Source organism: Erpetoichthys calabaricus, chromosome 3 (genome assembly GCF_900747795.2).
Source record: "Erpetoichthys calabaricus chromosome 3, fErpCal1.3, whole genome shotgun sequence".
Taxonomy (NCBI): Eukaryota; Metazoa; Chordata; class Cladistia; order Polypteriformes; family Polypteridae; genus Erpetoichthys; species Erpetoichthys calabaricus.
Genome location: NC_041396.2, coordinates 232,244,158 through 232,271,737, shown reverse-complemented (window position 1 = coordinate 232,271,737; position 27,580 = coordinate 232,244,158). Strand labels below are relative to the sequence as shown.

General features: G+C 39.6%; 1 protein-coding gene across 1 annotated transcript in view; it reads left to right on the top strand.

Moving 5' to 3' along the window:
• The window catches only part of utrn (utrophin), a 552,956-nt gene that overhangs the window by 197,971 nt on the left and 327,405 nt on the right, over positions 1 to 27,580 (top strand). The window contains exons 29-35 of the mRNA XM_028797890.2: positions 10,436 to 10,585; positions 11,035 to 11,196; positions 14,168 to 14,299; positions 15,881 to 16,054; positions 16,565 to 16,720; positions 17,482 to 17,652; positions 20,376 to 20,555. Coding sequence (XP_028653723.1) covers positions 10,436 to 10,585; positions 11,035 to 11,196; positions 14,168 to 14,299; positions 15,881 to 16,054; positions 16,565 to 16,720; positions 17,482 to 17,652; positions 20,376 to 20,555 — 1,125 coding nt within the window. The remainder of the gene's footprint in view (positions 1 to 10,435; positions 10,586 to 11,034; positions 11,197 to 14,167; positions 14,300 to 15,880; positions 16,055 to 16,564; positions 16,721 to 17,481; positions 17,653 to 20,375; positions 20,556 to 27,580) is intronic.

The following is a 27,580-nucleotide window of genomic DNA, read 5'->3' as shown; positions in this document are numbered from 1 at the left end:
CAGCAATAAAGTACAACTTTGTTTTGTAGTGCAATTTCAAAGTGAAATGTGAGTGCACATGTGGGATTACAGTCATGGCCAAAATTATCGGCACCCCTGGAATTTTCTCAGAAAATGCACCATTTCTCCCAGAAAATTGTTGCAGTTACGAATGTTTTGATATACACGTTTATTTACTTTATGTGCATTGGAACAACACAAAAAACAGAGAAAAAAAGCCAACTCTGACCTCATTTCACACAAGACTCAAAAACTGGGCTGGACAAAATTATTGGCACACTCAACTTAATATTTGGTTGCATGCCCTTTGGAAAAAATAACTGAAATCAAGCGCTTCCTATAACCATCAACAAGCTTGTTACACCTCTCAACTGGAATTTCCAACTAGTCTTCTTTTGCAAACTGCTCAAGGTCTGTCAGATTTGAAGGGCGCCTTCTCTCAACAGCAATTTTGAGATCTCTCCATAAATGTTCAATCGGATTTAGATTCTGACTCATTGTTGGCCACTTCAGAACTCTGCAGCGCTTTGTCTTCAACCATTTCTGGGTGCTTTTAGAGGTATGTTTGGGGTCATTGTCCTGCTGGAACACCCGTGACCTCTGATGCAGACCCAGCTTTCTGACACTGGGCCCTACATTGCGCCCCAATATCTTTTGGTAGTCTTCAGATTTCATGATGCCTTGCACACAGTCAAGGCATCCAGTGCCAGAGGCAGCAAAACATCCCCAAAACATCTTAGAACCTCCACCATGTTTGACTGTAGGTACTGAGTTCTTTTCTTCATAGGCCTCATTCCGTTTTCTGTAAACAGTAGAATGATGAGCTTTACCAAAAAGCTCTACCTTGGTCTCATCTGTCCACAAGATGTTCGCCCAGAAGTATTTTGGCTTTCTTAAGTACATTTTGGCAAACTCCAGTCTGGCTTTTTTATGTTTCTGTGTCATCAGTGGGGTCCTCCTGGCTCACCTGCCATAGTGTTTCATTTCATTCAGATGTCGACGGATAGTTCGAGCTGACACTGTTGCACCCTGAGTCTGCAGAACAGCTTGAATATGTTTTGAAGTTGATTGGGACTGTTTATCCACCATTTGGACTATCCTTCGTAGCAGTCTTTTATCAATTTTTCTCTTCTGTCCACGTCCAGGGAGATTAGCTACAGTGCCATGTGTTGTGAACTTCTTGATTATGTTGCGCACAGTGGACAAAGGAACATGAAGATCTCTGGAGATGGACTTGTAGCCTTGAGATTGTTGATATTTTTCCACCATTTTTGTTCTCAAGTCCTCAGTCCTCTGCTCTTCTTTCTGTTCTCCATGCTTAGTGCGGCACACTCAGACACACAACAGAAAGGTTGAGTCAACTTTTCTCCATTTTAACTGGCTTCAGGTGTGATTGCTATATTGCCAGCACCTGTTTCTTGCCACAGGTGAGTTCAAACGAGCATCATATGCTTGAAATAAAACGATTTACTCACAATTTTGAAAGGGTGCCAATAATTTTGTCCGGTCCATTTTTGGAGTTCTGTGTGACATGTCAGATTTGGCTTTTTTTCTGTTTTTTTGTGTTGGTCCAGTGCACATAAAGGAAATAAACGTGTATACCAAAACATTTGTAATTGCAACAATTTTCTGGGAGAAATGGTGCATTTTCTGGGAAAATTCCAGGGGTGCCGATAATTTTGGCCATGATTGTATATTTATTCATATTTACATATTTTCCTATTTATGTTTATAACTTATTAATGTTGCAGTCTATGTATTGTATGCGGTTTATTAATTTATTTTTGTGAGAATGTGTGCCTTTGTTACTACTGTAGCACAATATCAAAATATAGATATAAAAATATATACAGTGATCCTCTGCCTATCGCAGAAGTTACGTTCCAGACCCATCCGCGATATAGAAGGACCACATAAATAAACATTATCTATATATATATATAATTCACTAAGCCGGGAGACAAGTAGCCACTCATGGAAAGCACGCCGGAAGGGGCGTGGATTCACTAAACCGCCGACAAGTAAGATGCCAATGGCGCACGCAGGAAGGAGCCACGCCCATCAACTCTTAGACTATTGGATACGACGAAAAAAATCACAGAGCCACGCCCACCAACTCGGACGCGACGCCTCGGAAAACATGCCTTCATTTCTGTCTGTCTGTGCCACAGTCCACTTGCAGCTCTGAGCCACGTTGACTTTTCATTAGTCAACCTCAGTGGAACCTTGGTTCACACAGAGGCAGCGCCAGAGAGAGACAGAGGCACACACAGGCAGCGCGAGAGAGAGACCAGCGCACACACAGGCAGCGCCAGAGAGACAGAGGCACACACAGAGACAACGCCAGAGAGAGACAGAGGCACACACAGGCAGCGCGCGAGAGAGAGAGACGCACACACACACACAGAGGCAATGCCAGAGAGAGACAAGCGCACACACAGGCAGCACGTGAGAGAGAGAGCCACGCACACACACAGAGGCAGCGCCACAGAGAGACAGAGGCACACACAGGCAGCGCAAGAGAGAGCCGCGCAATCCTTTAAAACTGAAGTTAAAACACAATGAAGGAAGCAGTCTTTAAAAACCAATAAGCCCTGTGCCTCTTTTTCATTAGCGTCTCACCTGCTTCAGGCCCTGCAACAGTCGAGACGCTCTGTCTGCAGCTGACCTTCTCTGTGCCTGGCTCCACTACTGTCAGTCGCCTGATTAAAAATGGCCTTTTGAAGGGGAGCTATGGACCCGCTATACCACAGGAACACATTGCCTTCGAGCCTGCTCTCACTCACTCTAACGTACCGGCTTTCTCTCTCTCACCTCACTCGCTCACACACTGCACAGGGGAGAAATGCCCGAAGCACGAGTCTACCCGGAAACCGTTTCAGCCACACTTCCACGCCCCTCGCTACACTGTGAGTGCAATGATTATTTATTTTAAAATGGGCTTTTGAAGGGGAGCTGTGGACCCGCTATACCACAGGATCGCCTGTGACATTGCCTTCACATTGTTTTCCTTTTATTTATGATCCTGTTGAGCAGATCAGACATCCAGGCAAACAACACTGAATAATCAATAGCTGCAACCACTTTGCCCGCCCCAACTCTTCACCTGAGTCGGTTTTGTCTGTGTTCAGCAGTGTTTCCCAAACTCGGTTCTGGTGAACCCCTGTGGATGCAGGGTTTTGTTCCAACCAGATTCCTAATCATTAATGCCGGTGAAACTCATCCGGGATAAGTCGGTTTTTCAAACACAGACGTGTAGCACATTAGTCTAGTAGACTAGCTGGTTGTAAAAATGTCATTGACGAAACTGTTGCTCTCAAACTTCGCAACATGGCTGTTGGCTTTGTTTGCCAACATTGGGATAATGTCGGCGACGTGGTCACAAACTGCAAGAGCTCACCACACAAGTACGTCCTGTCTCTCGAGGCATTCACACTGCCGGAAGACAACCATGGGATACACAGAAAATAGCCATGTCAGTCAATGCAGATCAGACACCCAGACAAACAACACTGAATAATCAATAGCTGCAACTACTTTGCCCGCCCCCACTCCTCACCTGAGTCGGTTTCGTCTCTGTTCAGCAGTGTTTGCCAAACTCGGTCCTGGTGAACCCCTGTGGCTGCAGGGTTTTGTTCCAACCAGATTCCTAATCATTAACACTAGAATTACCAGAGCCTACGAAAAAACTCGTAAATCCGTCCCACCTTAAATCGCGTCTTAAATCCGTTTGCACCTCTCCGCCAGAATCCTTTGTCATCTAAATGTGCTGATAAAGCTACTAGCAGCCAGCTATTCCATCCCCCCACCGACTTAGAATGAACTTCTCTCCTAGCTCAAGCCTTGCCTTGATTTGATTACCTGGGATTGAAGTGGAGTTTTACAGTGGAAATAATTCTAGCGTTATTTGGAATACACGCATTTCATGTGTGTTCCATTTCTATAGTTGGCTGTGCAAACACATTTTTAAAACAGAAACGTTTTTCATATTCTAATAGTAAATGACAAAATGTAGGCATAAACTATATAACGTATGAAGCCTGAAGTCCATATATCAAAGAAACACTTTCACAAAAGGTACAAATAAAAGAACACGTGCGCCTTCATGCAAAAAAAAAAAAAAAAAAAAAGCCGCGTTAGCATGCCACATTGACTTTCTTACTACAACCGCCGTGGTGGCGTAATGGTATCAGCCCCTGACTGGGAATCAGAGGGTGGCGAGTTCGATTCCGCACGGCTCCACTTCGAAAAATTAACTGCTCTTATTCTTACAATTTTAGAATAACAATATAAATTTGATTTCAGTCTGTAACAGGCGGTGTAACTTATGATACTGGTAAAGGTTAGCTTTTTTTTTTTTTTTTTTTAATTCACTTTTCATTCTCGCAGTCACATTCAGAATCAATCCATACAACCCCATCTGACACAGCTGGTTTCACATAAATAAAAGTGCACTTTTATTCAAGACTATAGCCGAAGAATAAAGAAAGCAAGTTACAGTTGGTGGTTGATACAACAGCTTGCGTGGTGCAATGTTAAGAACTGCTGATTTCCGATCCGTGCTATATAAAATCATCACATTCAAATATTAACAGTTCCCACACACCCAAGGTCCGCCATTCCTACATTTACAACATGTGTACTTGTTGCAGTGTACACACCTCTCTGTGCTATGGTTCCTATTACAGTGAATGAGCACCTGACACTGTACTTTCTTCCCTGGGGGAAGCTGAGGTCTTAGAACGGAAGTTTGTTGACGCTGTATCATCTTTTCTTTTTCCATCGCCTTTTCCTGTAAGAAGCGACGACGAAGTTCCTCTGCAAGGTGAGCCATGAACACTCTTCTTTTCTCAGCGGACCCCGTGCATGCCTTATACAGTACGTGTGCGTTCATCGCTGCTAGGTCAAGGATGTTGTACAACACAGCAACCGGCCACCTGCGTGTTCCTGTGCGCACTGAACAAGCACGCGCCGTCTGGTCCATGATGTCAACGCCACGCTGGGGAAAAAAGAAAGACAAATATATGTGACATTTTGAAGAAATCATTTTATCACCAGAAGAGCACCAGAATACTTCGTCACACTAATATTTTTTTCATTAGCATACCTTCATGTGGTTGTAGTCTGTGACCGTGTTTGTTTTTTTTTTTTTTTATCTTGCCCAATCTCCACATCATGGTGCATTGTGCTGAGAATGCAGACAGACTTCATCTTTTTGGGCACATACACTGTCAGCATGGCACTGGGAGATCTAAACACCAGCGTGGAGAATTGTTCGTGTACTGAACTGACTTTAGCTGCAGGTGGAAGTTCCCGTCGCACTTTATTCATGGTGCCAAGCAGAGCTGTATTGCGGTGCAGCAGTCTATTAGCCAGCGAAAGTGACGTGAAGAAGTTGTCTGTTGTTACGGTTCTGCCTTTTTGGATTGCGGCAGATTTGGAGACAAAGTACATGTGCAATGCCACTCCTTATTTAGGAAAAGATCACCGTCGTCCCACGGGAGAAAGACTTTCCGAGTCTGTGGTCATAAAGCTTATGGAGCCATTTCTGGACAAAGGCAGAACCGTAACAACAGACAACTTCTTCACGTCACTTTCGCTGGCTAATAGACTGCTGCACCGCAATACAGCTCTACTTGGCACCATGAATAAAGTGCGACGGGAACTTCCACCTGCAGCTAAAGTCAGTTCAGTACACGAACAATTCTCCACGCTGGTGTTTAGATCTCCCAGTGCCATGCTGACAGTGTATGTGCCCAAAAAGATGAAGTCTGTCTGCATTCTCAGCACAATGCACCATGATGTGGAGATTGGGCAAGATAAAAAAAAAAAAAAACAAACATGGTCACAGACTACAACCACATGAAGGTATGCTAATGAAAAAAATATTAGTGTGACGAAGTATTCTGGTGCTCTTCTGGTGATAAAATGATTTCTTCAAAATGTCACATATATTTGTCTTTCTTTTTTCCCCAGCGTGGCGTTGACATCATGGACCAGACGGCGCGTGCTTGTTCAGTGCGCACAGGAACACGCAGGTGGCCGGTTGCTGTGTTGTACAACATCCTTGACCTAGCAGCGATGAACGCACACGTACTGTATAAGGCATGCACGGGGTCCGCTGAGAAAAGAAGAGTGTTCATGGCTCACCTTGCAGAGGAACTTCGTCGTCGCTTCTTACAGGAAAAGGCGATGGAAAAAGAAAAGATGATACAGCGTCAACAAACTTCCGTTCTAAGACCTCAGCTTCCCCCAGGGAAGAAAGTACAGTGTCAGGTGCTCATTCACTGTAATAGGAACCATAGCACAGAGAGGTGTGTACACTGCAACAAGTACACATGTTGTAAATGTAGGAATGGCGGACCTTGGGTGTGTGGGAACTGTTAATATTTGAATGTGATGATTTTATATAGCACAGATCGGAAATCAGCAGTTCTTAACATTGCACCACGCAAGCTGTTGTATCAACCACCAACTGTAACTTGCTTTCTTTATTCTTCGGTTATAGTCTTGAATAAAAGTGCACTTTTATTTATGTGAAACCAGCTGTGTCAGATGGGGTTGTATGGATTGATTCTGAATGTGACTGCGAGAATGAAAAGTGAATTAAAAAAAAAAAAAAAAAAGCTAACCTTTACCAGTATCATAAGTTACACCGCCTGTTACAGACTGAAATCAAATTTATATTGTTATTCTAAAATTGTAAGAATAAGAGCAGTTAATTTTTCGAAGTGGAGCCGTGCGGAATCGAACTCGCCACCCTCTGATTCCCAGTCAGGGGCTGATACCATTACGCCACCACGGCGGTTGTAGTAAGAAAGTCAATGTGGCATGCTAACGCGGCTTTTTTTTTTTTTTTTTTTTTTTTTTGCATGAAGGCGCACGTGTTCTTTTATTTGTACCTTTTGTGAAAGTGTTTCTTTGATATATGGACTTCAGGCTTCATACGTTATATAGTTTATGCCTACATTTTGTCATTTACTATTAGAATATGAAAAACGTTTCTGTTTTAAAAATGTGTTTGCACAGCCAACTATAGAAATGGAACACACATGAAATGCGTGTATTCCAAATAACGCTAGAATTATTTCCACTGTAAAACTCCACTTCAATCCCAGGTAATCAAATCAAGGCAAGGCTTGAGCTAGGAGAGAAGTTCATTCTAAGTCGGTGGGGGGATGGAATAGCTGGCTGCTAGTAGCTTTATCAGCACATTTAGATGACAAAGGATTCTGGCGGAGAGGTGCAAACGGATTTAAGACGCGATTTAAGGTGGGACGGATTTACGAGTTTTTTCGTAGGCTCTGGTAATTCTAGTGTTAATGCCGGTGAAACTCATCCGGGATAAGTCGGTTTTTCAAACGCAACCATGTAGCAGATTAGTCTAGCAAGATGTAATAATCCGAGATGAATGCGCGCCCTCGCGCTGAGTGAAAAGCCAATATATATTGAGTCTACAAAACATGATCAGCAAGTCTTTGATAGGCTGCAACAAAATGATGAAAGAATGGGCGCATTTTTTTCACACAAGCTGAGTGGGTGGGTGTGTGTTAGTTAATTAGCAACTCGAAGGATTTCAAGATATAATATACACAAGAGGTAACACTGCAAAAGCATCCCAAACCAGAAAAGACGGCTGGCAAAAAGTGGCTGACAAATTAAACGTGTGTGCATTGTACTTACTGAAAGCAGCGTTACGGATTTTGCAAATGTTCATTTTTTTCCCTCTGCTTAAAAAACATTGAAAAAGCGGCGCGGATTGGTTTGCAGCGTGTAAAACAGTTTGTTTGTCGCGGATAATTTGCTATCCACACAGGGAGGAACCAGGAAGCGAACCCACAATCTTCCACTGTCTCCTTACTGCAAAGCAGCCGTACTACTACAGCGCCACAAGGCAGTTAAAGAATGCACCGGGCCACATGTTCATTTTTGTGCTTAAAAGACATTAAAAAACTGTTTCTCAACTGTGACTCCGGAACAACTCAGTACGCGAAAGCGGCCAGAATCGCAAACAACAATGAAAACTCTACGTGACTCACAGGTAGTGATGGGCCGCTCGATACTCAGGTTTCGACACTGTGTCGAGCTTTCGAAGCACTGCAGATTTTAATACTTGATCGAATAATGACATCTGTGATTTAAGGATTTCACATTTTCTTTCTCAAATGTGCTTACCTGTATCATGGCAAAGTACAGGGATAAACCTTTATTTTCTGTCTACTCCGTTTTAATTAAGACAGACCAAAGAAAACATTTAAGGCTATTAAATGTGATCTCAAGAAAAGATCAGGGTTAATTATAATACTAATAACAGGAGCGATTATAATGATACAGTGCAAAAGTAAATATTAATTGAAAGAGCTGGGAATGCATGAGGTGAGGCGTCTTATTTTGTTTAACTCTTGCTATCGTATAGTGCATTCTGCCTGTCGGCGTTCGTTATATTTATATTTTTTAGACATCACACACTACAAGCTGCTGATGAACCCTTCTCTTCGTTGTCAGTCTGTAGCTACGAAAAAATAAAAGCAATACGACTTTTAACAGACGTCATTGAAGTGTATCATAAGTTTCTGTAACGTTAATGAAAATGGCCAGGAGGTGTCATGAGAGAGGTGAGTGTCAAATGCTTCAATACGATTTCCGACACAATTGCTTCAAACGTGTTGATGCTCCGTGAGGCTTCACTCCGCCCATCATTACTCACAGGTTACTGAACGAGAAATCAGCAGACTAGCATGACGGATGGGGCGTAATGGGCGTCCTTCCACTCTCCTCTGGATTTTTCAAATGTTGATTTTTTCCCTGTGCTTAAAAATCATTAAAAAAGCGGCCTGATTATGCAGCGTATGGTACGCCGCGGGTTGGCTAGTTTTTTATAGTTTAAGCCTTAAAATACCCATCCCACACACTTTAAACACACGTAAACTTATTAAAACACACTTTGTAAACACATACGTATGATACGTGGATGTCCGGCTAAGGATATGAGTAACATCTCTCAATTAAAAAACATTTTAACGTCACGCAAGACAAGGCAGTGAGAGACCGAAGGACAGCTGCTGTACAGGCTTTTAAATGATTGACAAACGGAACAAGCATCTTGGCAGAAGCAGCACAAAGCCAGCATAAAGTCCACTCCTCCTTTGCTTGCATTCAGCCCCCCCCTTCACAACTCAGAGCGTAGCGGGCCTCCAGGTAGGAGGGCGGTTTGAGCAAAGTTCACTTCTGCTTAGCGTGCGTTCAGCGTTCACAAAACGAGCGGCAGAGACACAAAGTGGCAAAAGGAGGGCTGCTGTACAGACTTTTAAGTGATTGACGCAAAGCGCGACAAGCACAGCACACAGCAGGCCAGCAGCAGCTAGACACCAGCTGAACCGATCACATCTCTTTAGCGTACGTTCAGACCCCCCCCCTTGACAACGCGAGTAGCGTTCTAAGTGCCGTGAGAAAGAGATTTAAGTTTTAAAGTAAAAATGAAAATAATGCATATGTAACCATTCTCATGAAAATAACAGTCTCTTTGAATTGTTTTTCCGGTAAACCAAACCTGGGGGTGGGAAAGCAAAGCGAGCAGGGGGCAGAGCCCCCTACTAATAATAATAGTATTAATAAATCCGTGATGTAGTGGGGGTGCGATAACTGAACCGTGATATAGCGGGGGATCACTGTATAGTAATTTAAATAAAGTTATAAAAAGTTGGGGGAACCAAAGTGGAATCCTTGTGAAATAGCCTGAGATGTAATGGCTATATAAACTTCCAATAACAGTAGTTGAAGAAAATAGCACCCAGAATCTCTCCAGGTGCTTCTTTTGACTTTTGCACCAAATTGAATGCCTACTTCCTGTTTTGGTTGTTTCATGTAGTGAAGGACAGGAAGTGGAAGAGTCAGAAGGGGAGATAGACTTCATTATGGATGGTTATTCAGGTTTCAGTGTTCTGTTCTGGATATGGAAAAGGAAGTCACTTAAGAAGCTATGTTCCACCGAAATTCGTCCGTGGTGTACCCTTGTACACCTATATAAAAATGGGGTTTTGTGTGTTTATATGAAGTATATTGATATTTTTATATGCATAACTAATACTGCGTGTAAATAGTTTTTTTTGAAGTTACTGTGATTTCTTTGTTCTACACATAAGCAGCTTACACCTGGAATTGTTCATTTTGATTTCTTGTATTTAATGCACTAGATCATAAACATATTGCTTATAGTTTGAATTTTGTGATTTGTATTGCAGTGCAAAGATGTTAACCCAGGTTTTTTACTTAGGTAATTGACTTTTTTTTTTTTTTTTTTTTTATAGATATATGTAATTGTAAAGTCTTCTTAAAAATCTTCTCCTCTGGTTGATTATTATGCATATATTTGTTAAAAGTGGTTGTGTTAATAGTTTTTAAATTATAATTTATTTTCTTCCTTCTTCACATTCAGAATCTTGAGTCAGTTCTGCGACACCCAGCAGATAATAGGACACAAATCCGTGAACTTGGGCAAACACTGATTGACGGTGGAATCCTTGATGAGATTATCAGTGAAAAACTTGAAACATTTAATGCACGTTATGAAGAGCTCAGCCACCAGGTTAGATTTTCCTCTTTTTTCTGTGTAATTGGGTCTAGAGAAAATAGTATAAAATATTTTATGAAAACTTTTTGACTGGAGAACCCAGGCTGTTTATTTTAAGTAGTTTTTTGAGTGTGTTTTGTGTGCTGCTGTTTTAAATCTCAGTGATACCTGACTCATTTTGCAGTAGTCATATACTGAAAAAGCAGTTATTTAGCTTAATTTCTTATGTTTAAATTTCTGGTCCCCCTTTTTGATTTTGCACCATTGTATAATATTTGCATTGTCACAGATTTTGTTGTTGGAACTTTGTTTCATTGCTATAGATGAAACCCAAATAAAAGTAAGGAAAATTGCAAAACCATGTTTTTTTCTTGACATAAATGACAAAATATATGTCAGAATTTTCATTAAACTCATTTTATATTTTTCTGGGAAAAAAAATTACTGTATTTCTTGAATTGTAGGCTGTCAGTCGACAGATATCCCTGGAACAGAATTTACAGTGTCTGAAAGACAACGAACAGGTCTTGCAAAGCCTTCAAGAGTCACTGACACAGTTAGATCAGCTTTTAACTTCATATCTGACTGACAGAATAGATGCTTTCCAGCTTCCACAGGAGGCACAGGTGCTTTTTCTCTATTTACATAATTCTAAAATAATATAATGTGATTTAATGCATAACATTTTTAAGCACTTTTTTATATATAAAGTTTTGACATAAAACAAATAATGAATTGTAAAACGTCTGTAATGTTTTCCAATGCTTTTTTTTTATATGTACATTATAGTTACCTGTGCTTGCCTTTTTGAAAGTATAATGATTATTCATTTTTTAGCTTGCTTTTTTTAGTAGTGCCAATTGTAAAAACAAAATTTAATTATTCATTTCATTATGTCAAGTTTTTGTCACATAGATCGAAGTCTGTCTTATAGTTAGTTACATTATATGAGGTTAAATGTTGCTGAGCAAAATGCTAAAGGACCTTCATACAGTACCCACATTGACAAATACTGGATTGCACTTTGCTAAAGCATATACAGGTACTACCAGCAGAAACTATCTCTGGGTGAGAATGCCAGCACATTGCAGACCAATCCACATCTTTGAACACACCATCACTTGTTCACACCATGGCAATTGGTAGTTTCCAGTCGATATGACTGCATAACTTAGGGAATACTGAATCAGTTCTCCATTTGCAAATTTTGGTTCAGTTCTTATGATAAACAATTATTGGTTCATATAACAAAACTACAATTTTGAGAACAAGTATGGTGCGGGAATTATTATTTAAGATGAAAAAGTTTGTAAAGAGTGAAAAAATGTGGAATTCATCCATTTTCAACATCCAGGTCCTGGATGCAGCAGTGTAAGCAAAGATGCCCAAACATCTGTTTTTCTCACCACCTTCTTTAACTTCTCCGGGGACATACTGAGGCATTCCCAAGTCAGATGAGAAATGTGATCTCTCCAGAGTGTCCTAGGTCTACCGTGAGGCCTCCTCCCAGTCGGACATGCAAGAAACACATCTCCAGGGATGTGTCCAGGAGTTATCCTTATCAGATGCTTAAACCACCTCAACTGGCTCCTTCCGATGTGAGAGCAGCAGCTTTACTTTGTGCTGAATGTCTGCGCTTCTTATTCCGTCTATAAAGCAGAACCCAGACACCCTGCGAAAAAAATAATTTCTGCTGCTTGTATCCGCAATCTAGTTTCTTTCAGTCGTAACCCAAAGCTCATGACCATAGATGAAAGTAGGAATGTAAATTGAGAGCTTCGCATTTTGGCTGATCTCCAGCTTCACCACAACTGATAGGTCTTTTGATCTCCACTCCCCTATGTCCCTCATTGATGACAATGATGCCAACATGCTTAAATTCCTCCACTTGAGGCAACGCCATACTGTATACCCAACCGATAGAGGACACTACGCTCTTCTCGCCGAAAACCATGACCTCAGACTTGGTGGTGCTGAACCTCACATTTGGCTTCAAACTGCTCCAGTGCATGTCTAAGGTCACAGCCTTAAAAAAAGATTTTTTTTTTTATTATTATTTTATTATACAGTAGAAGCTAAAAAAGAAGACTTACAGAATTTTTCTAAATGTTATCTGAAATATAGTAAATTTGACTAAATGGAAAATATACAGTATATACTGTTGGGTATAGTGTGTATCAGCATTTGAAGGCTTTTTGCATACTATAATTTTGTGAACAGACTGCTCAAATGTATAGAGTCATGTAAACTGTGTCCTAATGTAACTGTATATCACTTTTTTCATATAAGTTTTTTTCCCCCCTCAATCTTTATGTAGCATCATTAGCAGAATGCACTGTCACAAAATATTGTAAAGTGCAAATGAAAACACAATACTATTTGAAATATACAAACTGACAACATCCCTTACACAATCTTAAGTTGGAGTTCAAAAAATGCCCAGATGCCTAGATAGAGTAATATTTTTAAATGAAATTAATGTTGCTTTTTACATTGAAAATGGTTTATGTTATGGTATTACATGTATTTAGTTGCAGATGCCTATTTGAGGAGTTTTTGTTTACTTGTGCCTCACAAAGCGTAAACGTATGGCCAACCTTCCAAAACTTCTCTTCTACATATTGTGGAATTAAGCGCTCTATAGCGCCCCTTGAACCCACCAGACAGATGTCCAGGACACACTTTTAAAAGCACCAAGAATACTTTCTTTAATATTCTTCTATAAAGTGCACAAAGCACCGCACACTCCTCAATTCTTCCAATTATAAATCAATACAATAATCAATAATAATAAATCACACAATCCTCCAACTCCCAGCAGCTCCGTCACACTCCCACCCAACTCCTGCTCCCTCTGCTGGGGTTTCCTACAGTCCTTTTAAAGTCAATGACACGGAAGCATTTCTTCTCCGGGTCAACACCTCATCTTCATTTATCAATTGTCCCAGAAGTACTGTGGGCTTCCGTCCTCATGACCCCGAAGTACTTCCGGGGTAGCGTAATCGTAAAAGTCCCCGGTTCTTGGTGAGCTCCCCCTGGCGGCACCCACGGCACCCAACTGGGCTGAAGAGACAGACTCCATGTCCCATGCTGCCCTGCGGGAATCTGAGGAACCATTTCTATCCAGGGGAGCTGCCATCTAGCGTCCCGGGGGATGTAGTGTCCTAAAAAGGCTGTCTTCTTTTGTTGAGGGACGTTCCGGCGGACTGAAATGCCGGCTCTCCATCACAATATATAATTATTCAGTTCTCCCTGTAATATTTACTCCAGATGCAACAGGGTTTTTGTTATCAGTATATTTTTTAAGATATAAAGCTAAATCATATAATGAACTTTGTCAGTTTGGGTTCCTCAATCTACAACACAGTTTTGTTGGGTCTCTAAGAGCATGTATTATATTACTACACAATATATTTATTGCATTGTGCAAATCTTAATGATACTACATTTTTAACATCCTACTGCCTAAAAAATGAATACATTAAGCTAGGTTAATTTTACTGAAATAATGCAACATTCTCTACAGCTTTAGTGTAAAATAATATGTATAACATTTGGTTAGAATATGGATTCTTACAATCACATCTGTCTGAATAGAATATTCATGCTGAGATTACAGCCCATGAAGTCACCTTAGAGGAGCTTCGTCGTAGAAATGTTGGCAACTTCCCTCCTGCCACCCAGGAGGGCAAATCTCCAAGAGGAGGAACCATGCTTGATGTCCTTCAGGTGAGACAATCACTGTTACCTGAATTAGGAAAAGCCAAAAAAAAAAAAACTCCTCTTTCTATGAAATAATGGTAAAAAAAAATGTATGTAATGTTTTTATTTTATTTAATACTGAGAATAAGAACAATTTGGTTGCATTTAGTTATTCTGGTGGATTGTTTTTGTTTTTTAAATACTTGCAATATCTAAAACAGATCAAATCAATTTGAAGTAGCTATATAAGAAAAATGGGTTTATACTAAAATATGTTTCAAGTCTTTAGAACTTTTAGATAGCTGCTCATTGTATCATTGCCCTTAAATAAACCACAATTTTGTCATGTATTCTAAATTGGATTGAGGACTTAACTGGCTTCTCCTGTTTTAACTGTTTTGTTTTCAACTGTGCTAATATTTTGGGATTATAGTCCAAGGTTTTTCTTTAGAGTTTTTCCGCATTCTGCTGATTTTATTTTCCCATGAATCAGGACTGGAAGCAGTGAGGCATCAAAACACAATAACCCTACCACTAACATATTTAATGTTAAGGATGGAAAAATGATTATACTTAAAAAAATAACAATGTTAAGGCCAAGCTTGAAAGTTTTGTGTTTTCTTTAGTTTTATTGGTCATGACTAGGGAATCCCGGACATGAAACTGCTGTAATTCCTGGGAAAATGGGAATGGCCAAGCTCGCATATATAGCGTGTAAAAATCGATCAAGAAATAACAGTTATAGTTGAAAATAATTAAGGTGGCGCCATTGCTGCAGCTTGCACTTCATCAGACAACAGCTTTGAACAGCAACTTGAAATTGCAATGCGTCAGTCTGTTGCATCCGCATTATCTGTGCCTAGAAACTTGCCATCACAGAATGATGACAAGAAACTGGATGCATCAGTAAAAGCTGAAATGGCGGTGTTTCAGAGCAACGGCAAGCGCAGGCGTTGTTTAGAACAAGTGTATCAGTATCTGATGATTGTGCTGCCTACTTCAGTGGAGGCAGAGCGTGCTTTCTCAGCGGCTGACATACTTCTGCACGAAGGTGCACTCTTGCCTGGACGACCGCACGCTGGTGTTTTCTACGCTCTTATTACCGCAACTAAAGATACATGTACTTACTGTATATGATAGCATGAACTGCTTGTAGATAAGGTTAGTCTTTATTTGTGTCAACATATTGCAGTAGTTTTATTAAAAATAAGTGTTGGTCATTCTAAAACCATTCACATGTGAGATGCCCGTGCACTGTGTCATTCCCGAGAATGAAATGCGGGATTCCCCGAATTCCCAGGAATGGATTCCCTAGTCATGACCAGCAGTATTTTAAGATTTTATTTGCATTTTGTAAACTATAAATTTTACTGTTCCCATGAAAATAAGATTTCACCCCCCCGACCCCCCAGAGGCACAACTTTGGCTGCAAATGGTGACAGTATGCAATTAGAGATAATAGTATTTAAATTGAACTCACTGGAAAATCTTTTTTCCAATTAAGTATGTAACAAATGAAAATCTGAAAAAGTGCGAGGAGGAATAATTGTAATAGTTATTAAAAATGAAATATTGGGATTTTCACTAACTTGATTCATTTTTCTGCAGAGAAAACTTCGGGAAATATCAACTAAGTATCAACTATTTCAGAAGCCAGCCAACTTTGAACAACGCATGTTGGACTGTAAACGTGTTTTGGATGGTGCCAAAAATGAGTTACATGTACTGGACTTGAAGGGTGTTGAGCCTGATGAGATTCAAACTCACCTGGATGGCTGCATGGTAATACAATAAAAATATGCATAGTAGACTGGCATACAGCATTGCCATATGTTCAAGTAATCTGTGATGTTTGTAAATTGCTTGTTGTGTGGCATTGTAATCACCGGTCTAGTAAAATACAATAAAACATTTGACCATGTCATAAACTGTGGGGTGCCCCATCTTGGCTGCCTTTTCTTTCATAAAGAACAGTTCTATGACAAAAGCATTCTAAAATGTATCCGTATTTTAATTCTAATTGTTTTAAATCAGGGCTTAAAATTTGCAAGTAATAATTGAATCTTGTCAAATAATTTAGAGATACTGATATTTTTCTGCACTGCTTAATAATTATAATAATAATTCTTTATATTTATGTAAAGCTTTTTTCACTACTTTTACTTATTTAGCATGATGTTAACATTGCCAACCTGTGTGTTATTTATATTTTTACCCCCTTGATAAACAATATTTAAAATTATTTTGAAAATGAGAATTTGTATTCTCCCTCTTGAATTTTTGATTTTTTAGAAGCTGTATAAACTCCTCAGTGAGGTAAAACTTGAAGTGGAGACTGTAATTAAGACAGGAAGACAGATAGTTCAGAAGCAGCAAACCGATAACCCTAAAGCAATGGATGAGCAGCTAACTGCATTAAAACTCCTTTACAATGACCTCGGAGCTCAGGTAATTTGTATTTAAAGAAGGATATTTTGTTGCTTTTCTTGATTTCCATGTTATTAAGAGTCTGAAGTATTCACTTTCTTGTTTTTTCAAGTTAGAGGTGACTATAGTATTTTACAATTTTATTTTTGGTATGTTTCATTGTGAAAATGTAAAAAAGTACATCTGCAGGATTTTGCATTTGTGACAAAACGTAATAATAAAAAAGACACAACTCAATTATCCTTAATTAAAATAAGATGCTTGTTTAGTAAAATGACTTTGTCTTGTTAAATCAAATTAAAGATGTATTTCTTGTTAAATAATTTGTTGCAGCCATGTGCCACTTACTTAACACAATAAAAGAATACTTTAATAAAAAAAAAAAATGAAAAAACATGCAGTGTTTTACAGTATCTGCACCTGATTGAGGTAACAAGTAGTCTTAATAAAACCTAATGGTGTCTTTTGCAATCAGGTTGTCTGTTATTCATATTGACTTTTTTTCTTTTAAGAAAATTAAAGTCTGTGCCATAATTTGATTTCAGTTTTATGAAGATTCCTGCAATGTTTGACTGAGAGCTTACTGTTTGGACCCATATACAGTACATATTTAAAAATTTACATTATATAAAATAATACCAATATTTATTTTAATACTACTCATGTACTTTAGTCCAATAGAAAGCATGGAATTTGTACCCCAGCATAATCCAGTTTATAGGGAAACACAGGTAATTGATTTTGTTTTTAGTATATAATTTTCCACTATATTGTATTTATAGGTAACTGAGGGGAAGCAGGACCTAGAAAAAGCACTACACCTTGCTCAAAAAATGCAAAAGGAAACAACAACGTTGGATGATTGGCTGAAAGAATCAGAGGCAGTTCTCGGTAGAAAAACTACATCAGAAGACATGCCTGCTGAAATTGAGGCAGAGGTTTCTTGGACAAAAGTAAGCTAAAGACAGCAGTGAATGCAATTCAAATTAGTAAAGTCACTGAATTTTGTCAATTTTAGCAGCTAGATAACAGAATGCATTCAGGGTTTTAAATCAAGATGTTTCAAATGACTTTTTTAGGTTAAGGAAAACAGACTTTATAAAAGTGATGTAAATATATATACAGTGGTGCCTCGCATAAAGAACGCCTCGCACAGCGAACGCTGCACACAACGAACTTCATTTCATGATTCATACAACGAACTTCGTTTCACACAACGAAGTCGCCCGAGCTTCCACGACCGCTTTGCCCGAGCTTCCACGACTGCTTCGCCCGAGCTTCCACGATCGCTGCCGATGTATTGCATCCTTCCGCGCAGGCACTGCAGGCAGTCGTTAGTCACTGCGCTTAACTTAAGCACGTATCGCGGCAATCTTTCTTCATTACGAATTAAATCACGCACGTATCACGGCAGTCGTCCTTTTAAGTTAAACTCAATATTTTTTTTATATCATGGCTTCTAAAAAAAGCAGGAAGGTGATTTCTGTTGAAATGAAACAGGAAATAATTAGAAGGAGTGAATGTGGGGTAAAACAGTGTGACCTCGTCAAAGAGTTTGGCCTCAGCAAGACCACCATTTTCACCATTTTGACAAATAAGGATGCAATCAAATCAGCCAAAGTAGCCAAAGGAGTATCAAAACTATTTCATGAAAAACATAGGTCTTCAATCCACGAGGAAATGGAGAGGCTATTAGCGATTTGGATTAAGGACAGGCAGGTGAAAGGTGACGTAACAACCCAAGATATTATCTGTCACAAAGCCAAGAGAATTTATGACGATCTAAAGAAAAACGTCCCTGGAAGTAGCAGCAATCAAGATAATGAAGAAGAATTCAAAGCCAGCAGGGGGTGGTTTTTTAGATTTAAGAAAAGGTGTGGAATCCACAGCGTTACTATGCATGGTGAGGCTGGCAGTGCTGACAAGAAAGAAGCAGAAAAGTTCTCTATTAACTTTCAAAAATGTATTAAGGATGAAGGATACTGCCCACAACAAGTGTTCAATGCCGATGAAATGGGTCTTTTCTGGAAAAGAATGCCGAGCAGAACCTTCATTACAAAAGAGGAGAAGAAATTGCCAGGACACAAAGCCATGAAGGACAGACTTACCCTTATGTTTTCGTCTAATGCCAGCGGAGACCTCAAGATCAAACCTCTATTGGTTTATCACTCTGAAAATCCCAGAATTTTCAAGAAAAATAACGTTATTAAGTCCAAACTGCCCGTCCATTGGAAGTCCAATCAAAAAGCCTGGGTGACCCAAGTTATCTTCAACGAATGGATTCTGGAAACCTTTGCTCCTGCCGTGAAGAAATTCTTGCTGGAAAAAGAACTGCCGCTCAAAGCCCTTCTGATACTTGACAATGCCCCTTCTCACTCAAAAGACCTAGAGGAAATATTGCAGGAAAATTATCCTTTTATCAAGGTGCAGTATTTGCCACCAAACACCACATCCATTCTTCAGCCAATGGATCAGCAAGTTATTGCGAACTTTAAAAAACTCTACACTAGAGCCCTCTTTAATAAGGTGTTTGAAGAATGCGAGTTTGGTGGAGACAATATGACTGTCCGAAAGTTTTGGAAGGAGAAATTTGATGTCCTTATGGCAATACGACTTATACAGAAGGCCTGGGAAGAAGTGTCACAAAAGACCCTCATTTCTGCTTGGAAGATGCTTGTGCCTTCGTGGACCCAGGAAGAAGCAGTAGTTGATGACACAGAAGTGGTGAAGGACATCATCACAGTTGCCCAAAGGTTGGAATTAGAGGTAGAGGAAGAGGATGTAGAGGAGCTTATTGAGGAACACGAAGAAGAGCTGACAACTGAAGAGCTCCAAGCACTTCTGGTCCAGCAACAGGACAATGCTCAAAGGGAAGCGTCATCTGATAACGAGGAGCAACAATCAAACAATCAACCAATCCCAACTGCTGACATCAAGAACATCCTGGTCAAATGGAAAGCAGTTCAGGAGTTTACCAATGCCCACTATCCGGATTCAGCTGAAGCAAACAGGATCAACGATCTTTACTCCGATACTCTTGTCTGTTATTTCCGGCAGATGTTGAAGAAAAGAGAAAAACAAACGACTTTGGACAGGTTTTTCATGAAACCATCGGCCAAAAAGCAGAAAATGGATGAAGATGTGCAAGATTCGGTAGACTCTACTTAGTCTGTCTTAAAATTAAAAAAATGTGTTTTTTTAAAAAAAAATTATGTTTTTAGATGTATCTAAATAAAAATAATAACAAAAAATTTATCTTTTTTTATGTCATCTTAGCATATTTTATGCTACAGAACGAATTATTTTTTTTAACATGTATTGTTATGGGAAAACGCGTTTCACATAACGAACTTTTCGCATAACAAACTTGCTCCTGGAACGAATTAAGTTTGTTGTGTGAGGCACCACTGTACCACAAATTTCAAATTTTAGTATATAATTTGTCGACTGGTGATAAAGTATGTTTTTGCATTATTTAATGCTTCAACAGTGGTTAGTGTCTCATTTAATTACTACATGTATTCAAATTGAATATATATTTTTTTAAACACAAACATCTTTCTTAACTGCCGAAATGAAGTATACTCATGAAGTCTTCGGGTTAAAAAATTAGAGGAGCCAAACTATGACAGATAGATTAATATGTTACATTCTTTGTTTTTCTCTTGAAATACAGGGATTGCTTAAGGAGCTTGACAGAAAGAAAGCTGATATAGCAAACATAACTAAGGGAAGTGCTGCCCTGCAAAGTCTAGTGGAGGTTAGTGTGTCTCAGCTGGAGGAGCATCTTTGTGATCTTAATAGGGACTGGGAGCAAGTGCACAGCTTAGCTGAAGATTGGCTAAATACATTGCTGGTAGGTGATAACAACATTCTTTGTTTCTTATATTAGCTCACATTTTATTTTGCTTATGTTAAAGGACTGACTAGATCAGTGAATTTGAATTATTTATATAGTACTTGAAAATGTGTGGTTAATGTTGGACAACTATCACTAATGCTTTAGGATTGATAACTGAAAGAATGTAGTGGCAAATTTGCAAAATTAATTATGAGTACAGATTTTACGAATGGAATATATAAGACATAAATTATTATATTATGGAAATTCTACTTAATAGTGCTTCAGTGTGTCCTGGATTTTGTCTTAGTGAAATCTGCACATTACCTCTGTGCCTGTGTGGATGTTATTCTGGTTGCTGTAGTTTTCTTTCCAAATTCTCAAATCCACAAAAATATGCATGTTTTATTGGTTATTGTTTCAAAATTGTATCTGTTTTAGTGTGGTAATGTGTGTAAGTAAGCCAAGTAATGGTCTAGTAGCCTGTTCAGGAGTGGTTCATGCCTTGCCAAGTTAGGCTGTGGCCACCTGTGACCCTATACTGCATTACTTAGGTTTAGGTATACAGTAATCCCTCGCTATATCGCGCTTCGCCTTTCGCGGCTTCACTCCATCGCGGATTTTATATGTAAGCATATTTAAATATATATCGCGGATTTTTCGCTGCTTCGCGGGTTTCTGAGGACAATGGGTCTTTTAATTTCTGGTACATGCTTCCTCAGTTGGTTTGCCCAGTTGATTTCATACAAGGGACGCTATTGGCAGATGGCTGAGAAGCTACCCAGCTTACTTTTCTCTGTGTCTCTTGCGCTGACTATCTGTGATCCTGACTAGGGGGTGTGAGCAGGGGGGCTGTTCGCACACCTAGACGATAAGGACGCTCGTCTAAAAATGCTGAAAGATTATCTTCACGTTGCTACCTTCTGTGTGCAGCTTTTAAGTATGCTGCACGGTGCTTCGCATACTTAAAAGCTCAAAGGGCACGTATTGATTTTTTTTTATCTCTCTCTCTCTCTCTCTCTCTCTCTCTCTCTCTCTCTCTCTGCTCCTGACGGAGGGGGTGTGAGCTGCCGCCTTCAACAGCTTTGTGCCGCGGTGCTTCGCATACTTAAAAGCAAACAGCCCTATTGATTTGTTTGCTCCTTTGAAGAGGAAGATATGTTTGCATTCTTTTAATTGTGAGACGGAACTGTCATCTCTGTCTCGTCATGGAGCACAGTTTAAACTTTTGAAAAAGAGACAAATGTTTGTTTGCAGTGTTTGAATAACGTTCCTGTCTCTCTACAACCTCCTGTGTTTCTGCGCAAATCTGTGACCCAAGCATGACAATATAAAAATAACCATATAAACATATGGTTTCTACTTCGCGGATTTTCTTATTTCGCGGGTGACTCTGGAACGCAACCCCCGCGATGGAGGAGGGATTACTGTATTATGTTATGCAAGTTATAACATACTGTTCTAAAATTTTAACTATATTGATTATATTTCTAAATAAACTTTAGAAAAAGTAATTTACATGTAATAGTGTGTTTTTTCCTTTGTTATTTAATATAACATTGATTGATAGAGGGAAGTACTCAGTGAAGTACTAAGGACTAGATAGAACATAAAGCCATGGTATGAAAGAGTAAAAATAAAATGTAAATATTACATTTTTAGAAGAACTATACATGCAGAATACCCAGTGTGCATTTAATATGTTGTGTCCGTAAACAGATATTGTTCTACGTTAGAAAGCACGGTACAATCAGATGGCTTTAGTCAAAAAAGAACTTCTGTACTGCCTCTTAGCACTACTTAACACATACTGAGTGGTGGAATGATCTAGTTAAAGAGGATGGACAGTATTAGTCATGATGGCCTCAAAGATTGTCATCCCATTTTGGTTGTAGTTAGTCTAGAGTCAGTTCAGTATAAGTAGTTTGTTCAGGTGTTTGACATTCCCTGAGCTTGTACCCAAACAAACCATTGAGCAATACACTAGCTCTAGCTTGTTAAAAGACCTAAGCCTAATTAAAAAGGAAATGCCTACTCTGGCCTTTGCTTATATAGCAATTCTTTGTCATCCACCCAGTCTGTTACTCTTCGAATTAACTAATAATAATAAGTAATAATAATGCATTTTATTTATAGGGCACTTTACATTTGTAGTAAATCTCAAAGTGCTACATAAAAAGTTTAAACAAAGGCAAAACAAGTTAAAAACAGATAAAACAACAATAATTAGTAGCATAGTAGTAGTAATAGTAGTAACATAGTAGTAACCCATTATCATTTTAACCGTTCATAGTTGAGATGGTGGGCACTAGCGAGTATTGTGTTGTGGTTGGTGAATTTTTGGGAAAGTGGATGTATGTCTTCACCAATCATGTGCCACATTTACATCAAACAATTCAGATGCAGACACCTGAGAGGATGTTGAATTTTGAGCCTTTTTAATTAAAGTAGCCACTTCAAACTGGCAGTTTTCCCCCCACAAGTATCTCTGCCACACTTATAGCAGTTTAGAGCAATTGACCTATGAGCCTCAGCATTCCCAAGCAAAATGCATACAGTGAGTATGTATATCTGTTGTGGATATGAGTTCAAAAAACATGATCACAGTGCCTTGAGTTAAGGAAAGAAAGAAATATATTTTACTTGGAAAACTAGACTTGCCTTCCTGTGTCTTGTGCACCTCTGTAACCCAAACTTGACAATACCTGTATAAAAAATAAGTGCTTCTTAAACTGCAAAAAAAATTATACTTGAATGTGGGATGTTAGATGTAACTTTTTTCTTAGAAGTAAAGGAATATAGAATGAAAACGAGAAGTTAGATGAAGATGAAGCGCGATTCCGAATGCTTTTGCCACGTCATTCTTCTTCATTCTGGAATCAGCTTTATCCAGGGTTGTTAATTTTTCTTTCAGTGTAAACTGATGCCATTTCTCACTTTTTTAGTTCATCTTAAAGAAAACTTTGAGAACTGCTATGAAACTCGAACAGTACAGCATCCGCACATCACAAAATTACTCGCGTGGATATTAGGTGAAGCACTGATTCAGAATTTGGCTATGTGTATGATGTAGTACCTACACTCTCACTGAGACTGCCTAAGTCTGGAAAATTTGGAGCAGACTGTCTTTCTTTGAGACAGCCTGTTTCAGGGTTCCTGAGACTCATGGAAAGTGTAAGTGTGGCATTAAGTATTTTTTGCATCTCTATCTTCGGTGGTCATTTTTGGTTGAAAAAACATTTTATACTGAAATTTACATTTCTTTAAAATGATGTTGTATGAACGTTTGTTTGGGCCAACAAAGAGTATTTGTTGTTCTAAAAATTTTATTACTCTGGTATTCGCTATAACAAAAAGAACAACTACTACATCATTTATTTATGTAGCACATTTTAACTCTTTGAGGGATGAATATTTTTTCCAAAAAACTCAGTTTTCTTTAAAGCACACAATGCAATATTTTCACACAAAAATCAGCATAAAACATCTGTTGCTGTAAGCTCTGGCTGCCAGAGGTCATGGCTGCAGTGCAATGCAATCTGGTTTGTACATCTTGTCATCGTAAGTGGCTGTCCTCCCAGGTGAACATTGCCGTAGGAGTGTCAGCTACACGCGATCAGCTGATGCTGGTACCTCACTTTCACTTTCAATCTCGATCTCCTGGTTACTTGCATCAAAATCGGAGTCTGACAAGTCTGATTCCAATTCAGAGATAATATGCAAAATGTCATCCATTGAGTACTTTGCTTTTTGCTATCGTGTCACATGTGATGAAGACCATGGAGCGGCTGCTGCTTCACCACCTGAGGCCACAGGTCCACCATCCCCTTGACCCTCTGCAGTTTGCATACCAGGAGAAGGTGGGAGCGGAGGATGCCATCATCTACATGCTACACCGATCCCTCTCCCTCTTGGACAGAGGCAGTGGTGCAGTAAGAATTATGTTTCTGGACTTCTCTAGCGCCTTCAACACCATCCAGCCTCTGCTCCTTAGGGACAAGCTAACAGAGATGGGAGTAGATTCATGCCTGGTGGCATGGATCGTGGGCTATCTTATAGACAAATCTCAGTATGTACGTCTCGGGAACTGCAGGTCTGACATTGTGGTCAGCAACACAGGAGTGCCGCAGGGGACTGTACTTTCTCCGGTCCTGTTCAGCCTATGTACATCAGACTTCCAATATAACTCTGAGTCCTGCCATGTGCAAAAGTTCGCTGACAACACCGCTATCATGGGCTGCATCAGGAGTGGGCAGGAGGAGTATAGGGACCTAATCAAGGACTTTGTTAAATGGTGTGACTCAAACCACCTACACCTGAACACCAGCAAAACCAAGGAGCTGGTGGTAGATTTTAGGAGACCCAGGCCCCTCCTGGACCCCGTGATCATCAGGTGACTGTGTGCAGAGGGTGCAGACCTATAAATACCCGGGAGTGCAGCTGGATGATAAATTGGACTGGACTGCCAATACTGATGCTCTGTGCAAGAGAGGACAGAGCCGACTATACTTCCTTAGAAGGCTGGTGTCCTTCAACATCTTCAATAAGATACTGCAGATGTTCTATCAGACAGCTGTGGTGAATGTCCCCTTCTACGTGAGGGTGTGCTGGGGTGGCAGCATAAAGAAGGACGCCTCACGCCTGGACAAACTGGTGAGGAAGGAAGGCTCTATTGTAGGCATGGAGCTGGACAGTTTGACATCTGTGGCAGAGTGATGGGCACTGAACAGGCTTCTGTCAATCATCCACTAAACAGCGTCATCTCCAGACAGAGGAGCAGCTTCAGCGATAGACTGCTGTCAATGTCCTGCTCCACTGACAGACTGAGGAGATCGTTCCTCCCCCACACTGCAACTCTTCAATTCCACCCGGTGGGGTAAACGTTAACATTATACAAAGTTATTGTCTGTTTTACCTGCATTCTAGCACAGAGAGTCAAACTAATATGTAACTCCGGGTCTGGTCACCATTTACTGTTAACTATCACCCTCAACCTCTCCTGTTTACAAAAGTCGACATCTGCCTTAAAAGAGTTAATACAAGCAATGTAGTACTTTACAAAATGAAATAAAAGGAATATAAAATATAAACAATCAAGATTAGGCAATAATATCATACAGTATGTAAGAAAAAAAAGGTAAGGTAGATTGGCAAGGAGAATAGAAAAAAAAACTCCAGTTAGGCTGGAGAAAAAAACAAAATCTGTAGGGGTTCTAAGGCCAAAAGACCGCCCAGCCCCCACTGGGCATTCTACCTAACACAGATGTTCTAAATCAGTCCTTATGGTTTTCAGGCTTCACATGGAATAAATTGATGATGATGGTCATATGGACATACTACAGATTAGTAGCGAATTGCAGAACCTGAAGGAAAATGAGAATTCAATGCCATCTCCTGGCCTGGCCCAGCCACTTGGGTCCTCTACATTAAGGATCCTGTGAGCCAGATCACCCTCAGGGAAATCGCGCCCCATGGCTGTAGAGCCGTAACTGATGCTCCCTCACAATGCAGGTAATATGCCTCATTCGGGACTCCGTGAGCAACCGCTCATTTGAAATAAAGTCAAACCAACAGTACCAAAGGAGTCCAGTCTTCATCTCAGGTCACTGGATTGTGTCCATGTCTCACAACCATATAGCAAGACGGGATGCACCAGGATTGTAAAGACGTGGACCTTCGTCCATTTGTAAAGATATCGGGAGTGCCACACATACCTTTCCAGCAACCTTTTGACCCCTTCATGCTCCCCCAATCCATCTACTGACTTTATAGGAAGAGTTACCAGAGAGCAAGCATTGAATAGCGTAGGAGCAAGAACACACCCCCAATGAACCCCAGAATCATCTGGGAAAAACGCAGAAGTTCTGCCTCTACTCTGAACAGCACTCACAGTACAAGTGTACAGACTGGCCATGATATCCAACAACCTTGAAGGGATCCTGCAAAGTCTCAGGATGTTCCACAGGGCAACTAAAATGTAGGTACAAAAAAGCCATTTTAAAATAATGGGGTTTTAGCAGTTTTTAAAATTGTTCTATAGTATTAGCCTGGCGAACTTCTGTCAGTAAAGTAAATTTTAGGTGCATAACAGCAAAAAGCCACTTCTTCACTTTTTTTTATATTGGCTCTTGGAATTATAAGCAGACCTTAATTTGAAGATCTGAGGTTACAACTTGGAGTGTAAGGGGACAAAAGTTCTAAAATATAGGACCAGGCGAGATTATTTAAGGCTTTGTAAACCATTAGTAGCATTTTAAAGTCCAGCCTAAATGACACGGGTAACCAGTGTAACAATGCTAAAACTGATGAGATGTGCTCAGATTTTCTTTTTATAGTTAAGATTCTTGCTGCTATATTCTATACTAATTGTAACCGAGTGATGTCTTGCTTAGGTAGTCCTATAAGGAGTGTAATATAGTAATGTAGTCGAAAGCAAAAGTGTGAACTAATTTTTCAGCGTCTTCCAAAGTTATGAGAGGTCTAACAGTCCTAGTAATCAGATTAATATGTGATTTAAAATTTAGGTCAGAGTCAATAATTATCCCTAAATTCTTTACCTCTGGCTTACTTTTAAACCTAAGGGATCAAGTTTATTTCTAATACCCTCACTATATTAATTTTTGCCAATCGCTAAAATTTCTGTTTAACAGGAATTTGACCTGTATTTAGAGTAGAAAAAAGTAAAACATTGTTCCTTAGTTCATTAAACTAGATGTAAATTGTGCTTTCCTAAGCCTATGTTTCTGCATTGCAAGTTGACATTATCATTTCAAATCATATCAATGATGTTCGATTCCATCTCTGTGGCTGGACAGATGCTTATGAATTATGATTAATTAGCTGCCCAACCCATGCACTGCAGAAAGCACCTACACATTGGAGGTGGGAGAATGTATGGTTGCACAATTGTACAACATGAATCTGCTACATAAAAGATGCTAGGTAAATATATTTAATGTCTTATCAGTTTTAGTTGTTGATACTAGGGGTGGGCGGTATGACCAAAATTCAATATCATGGTATTTTTCTAAATTATCCTG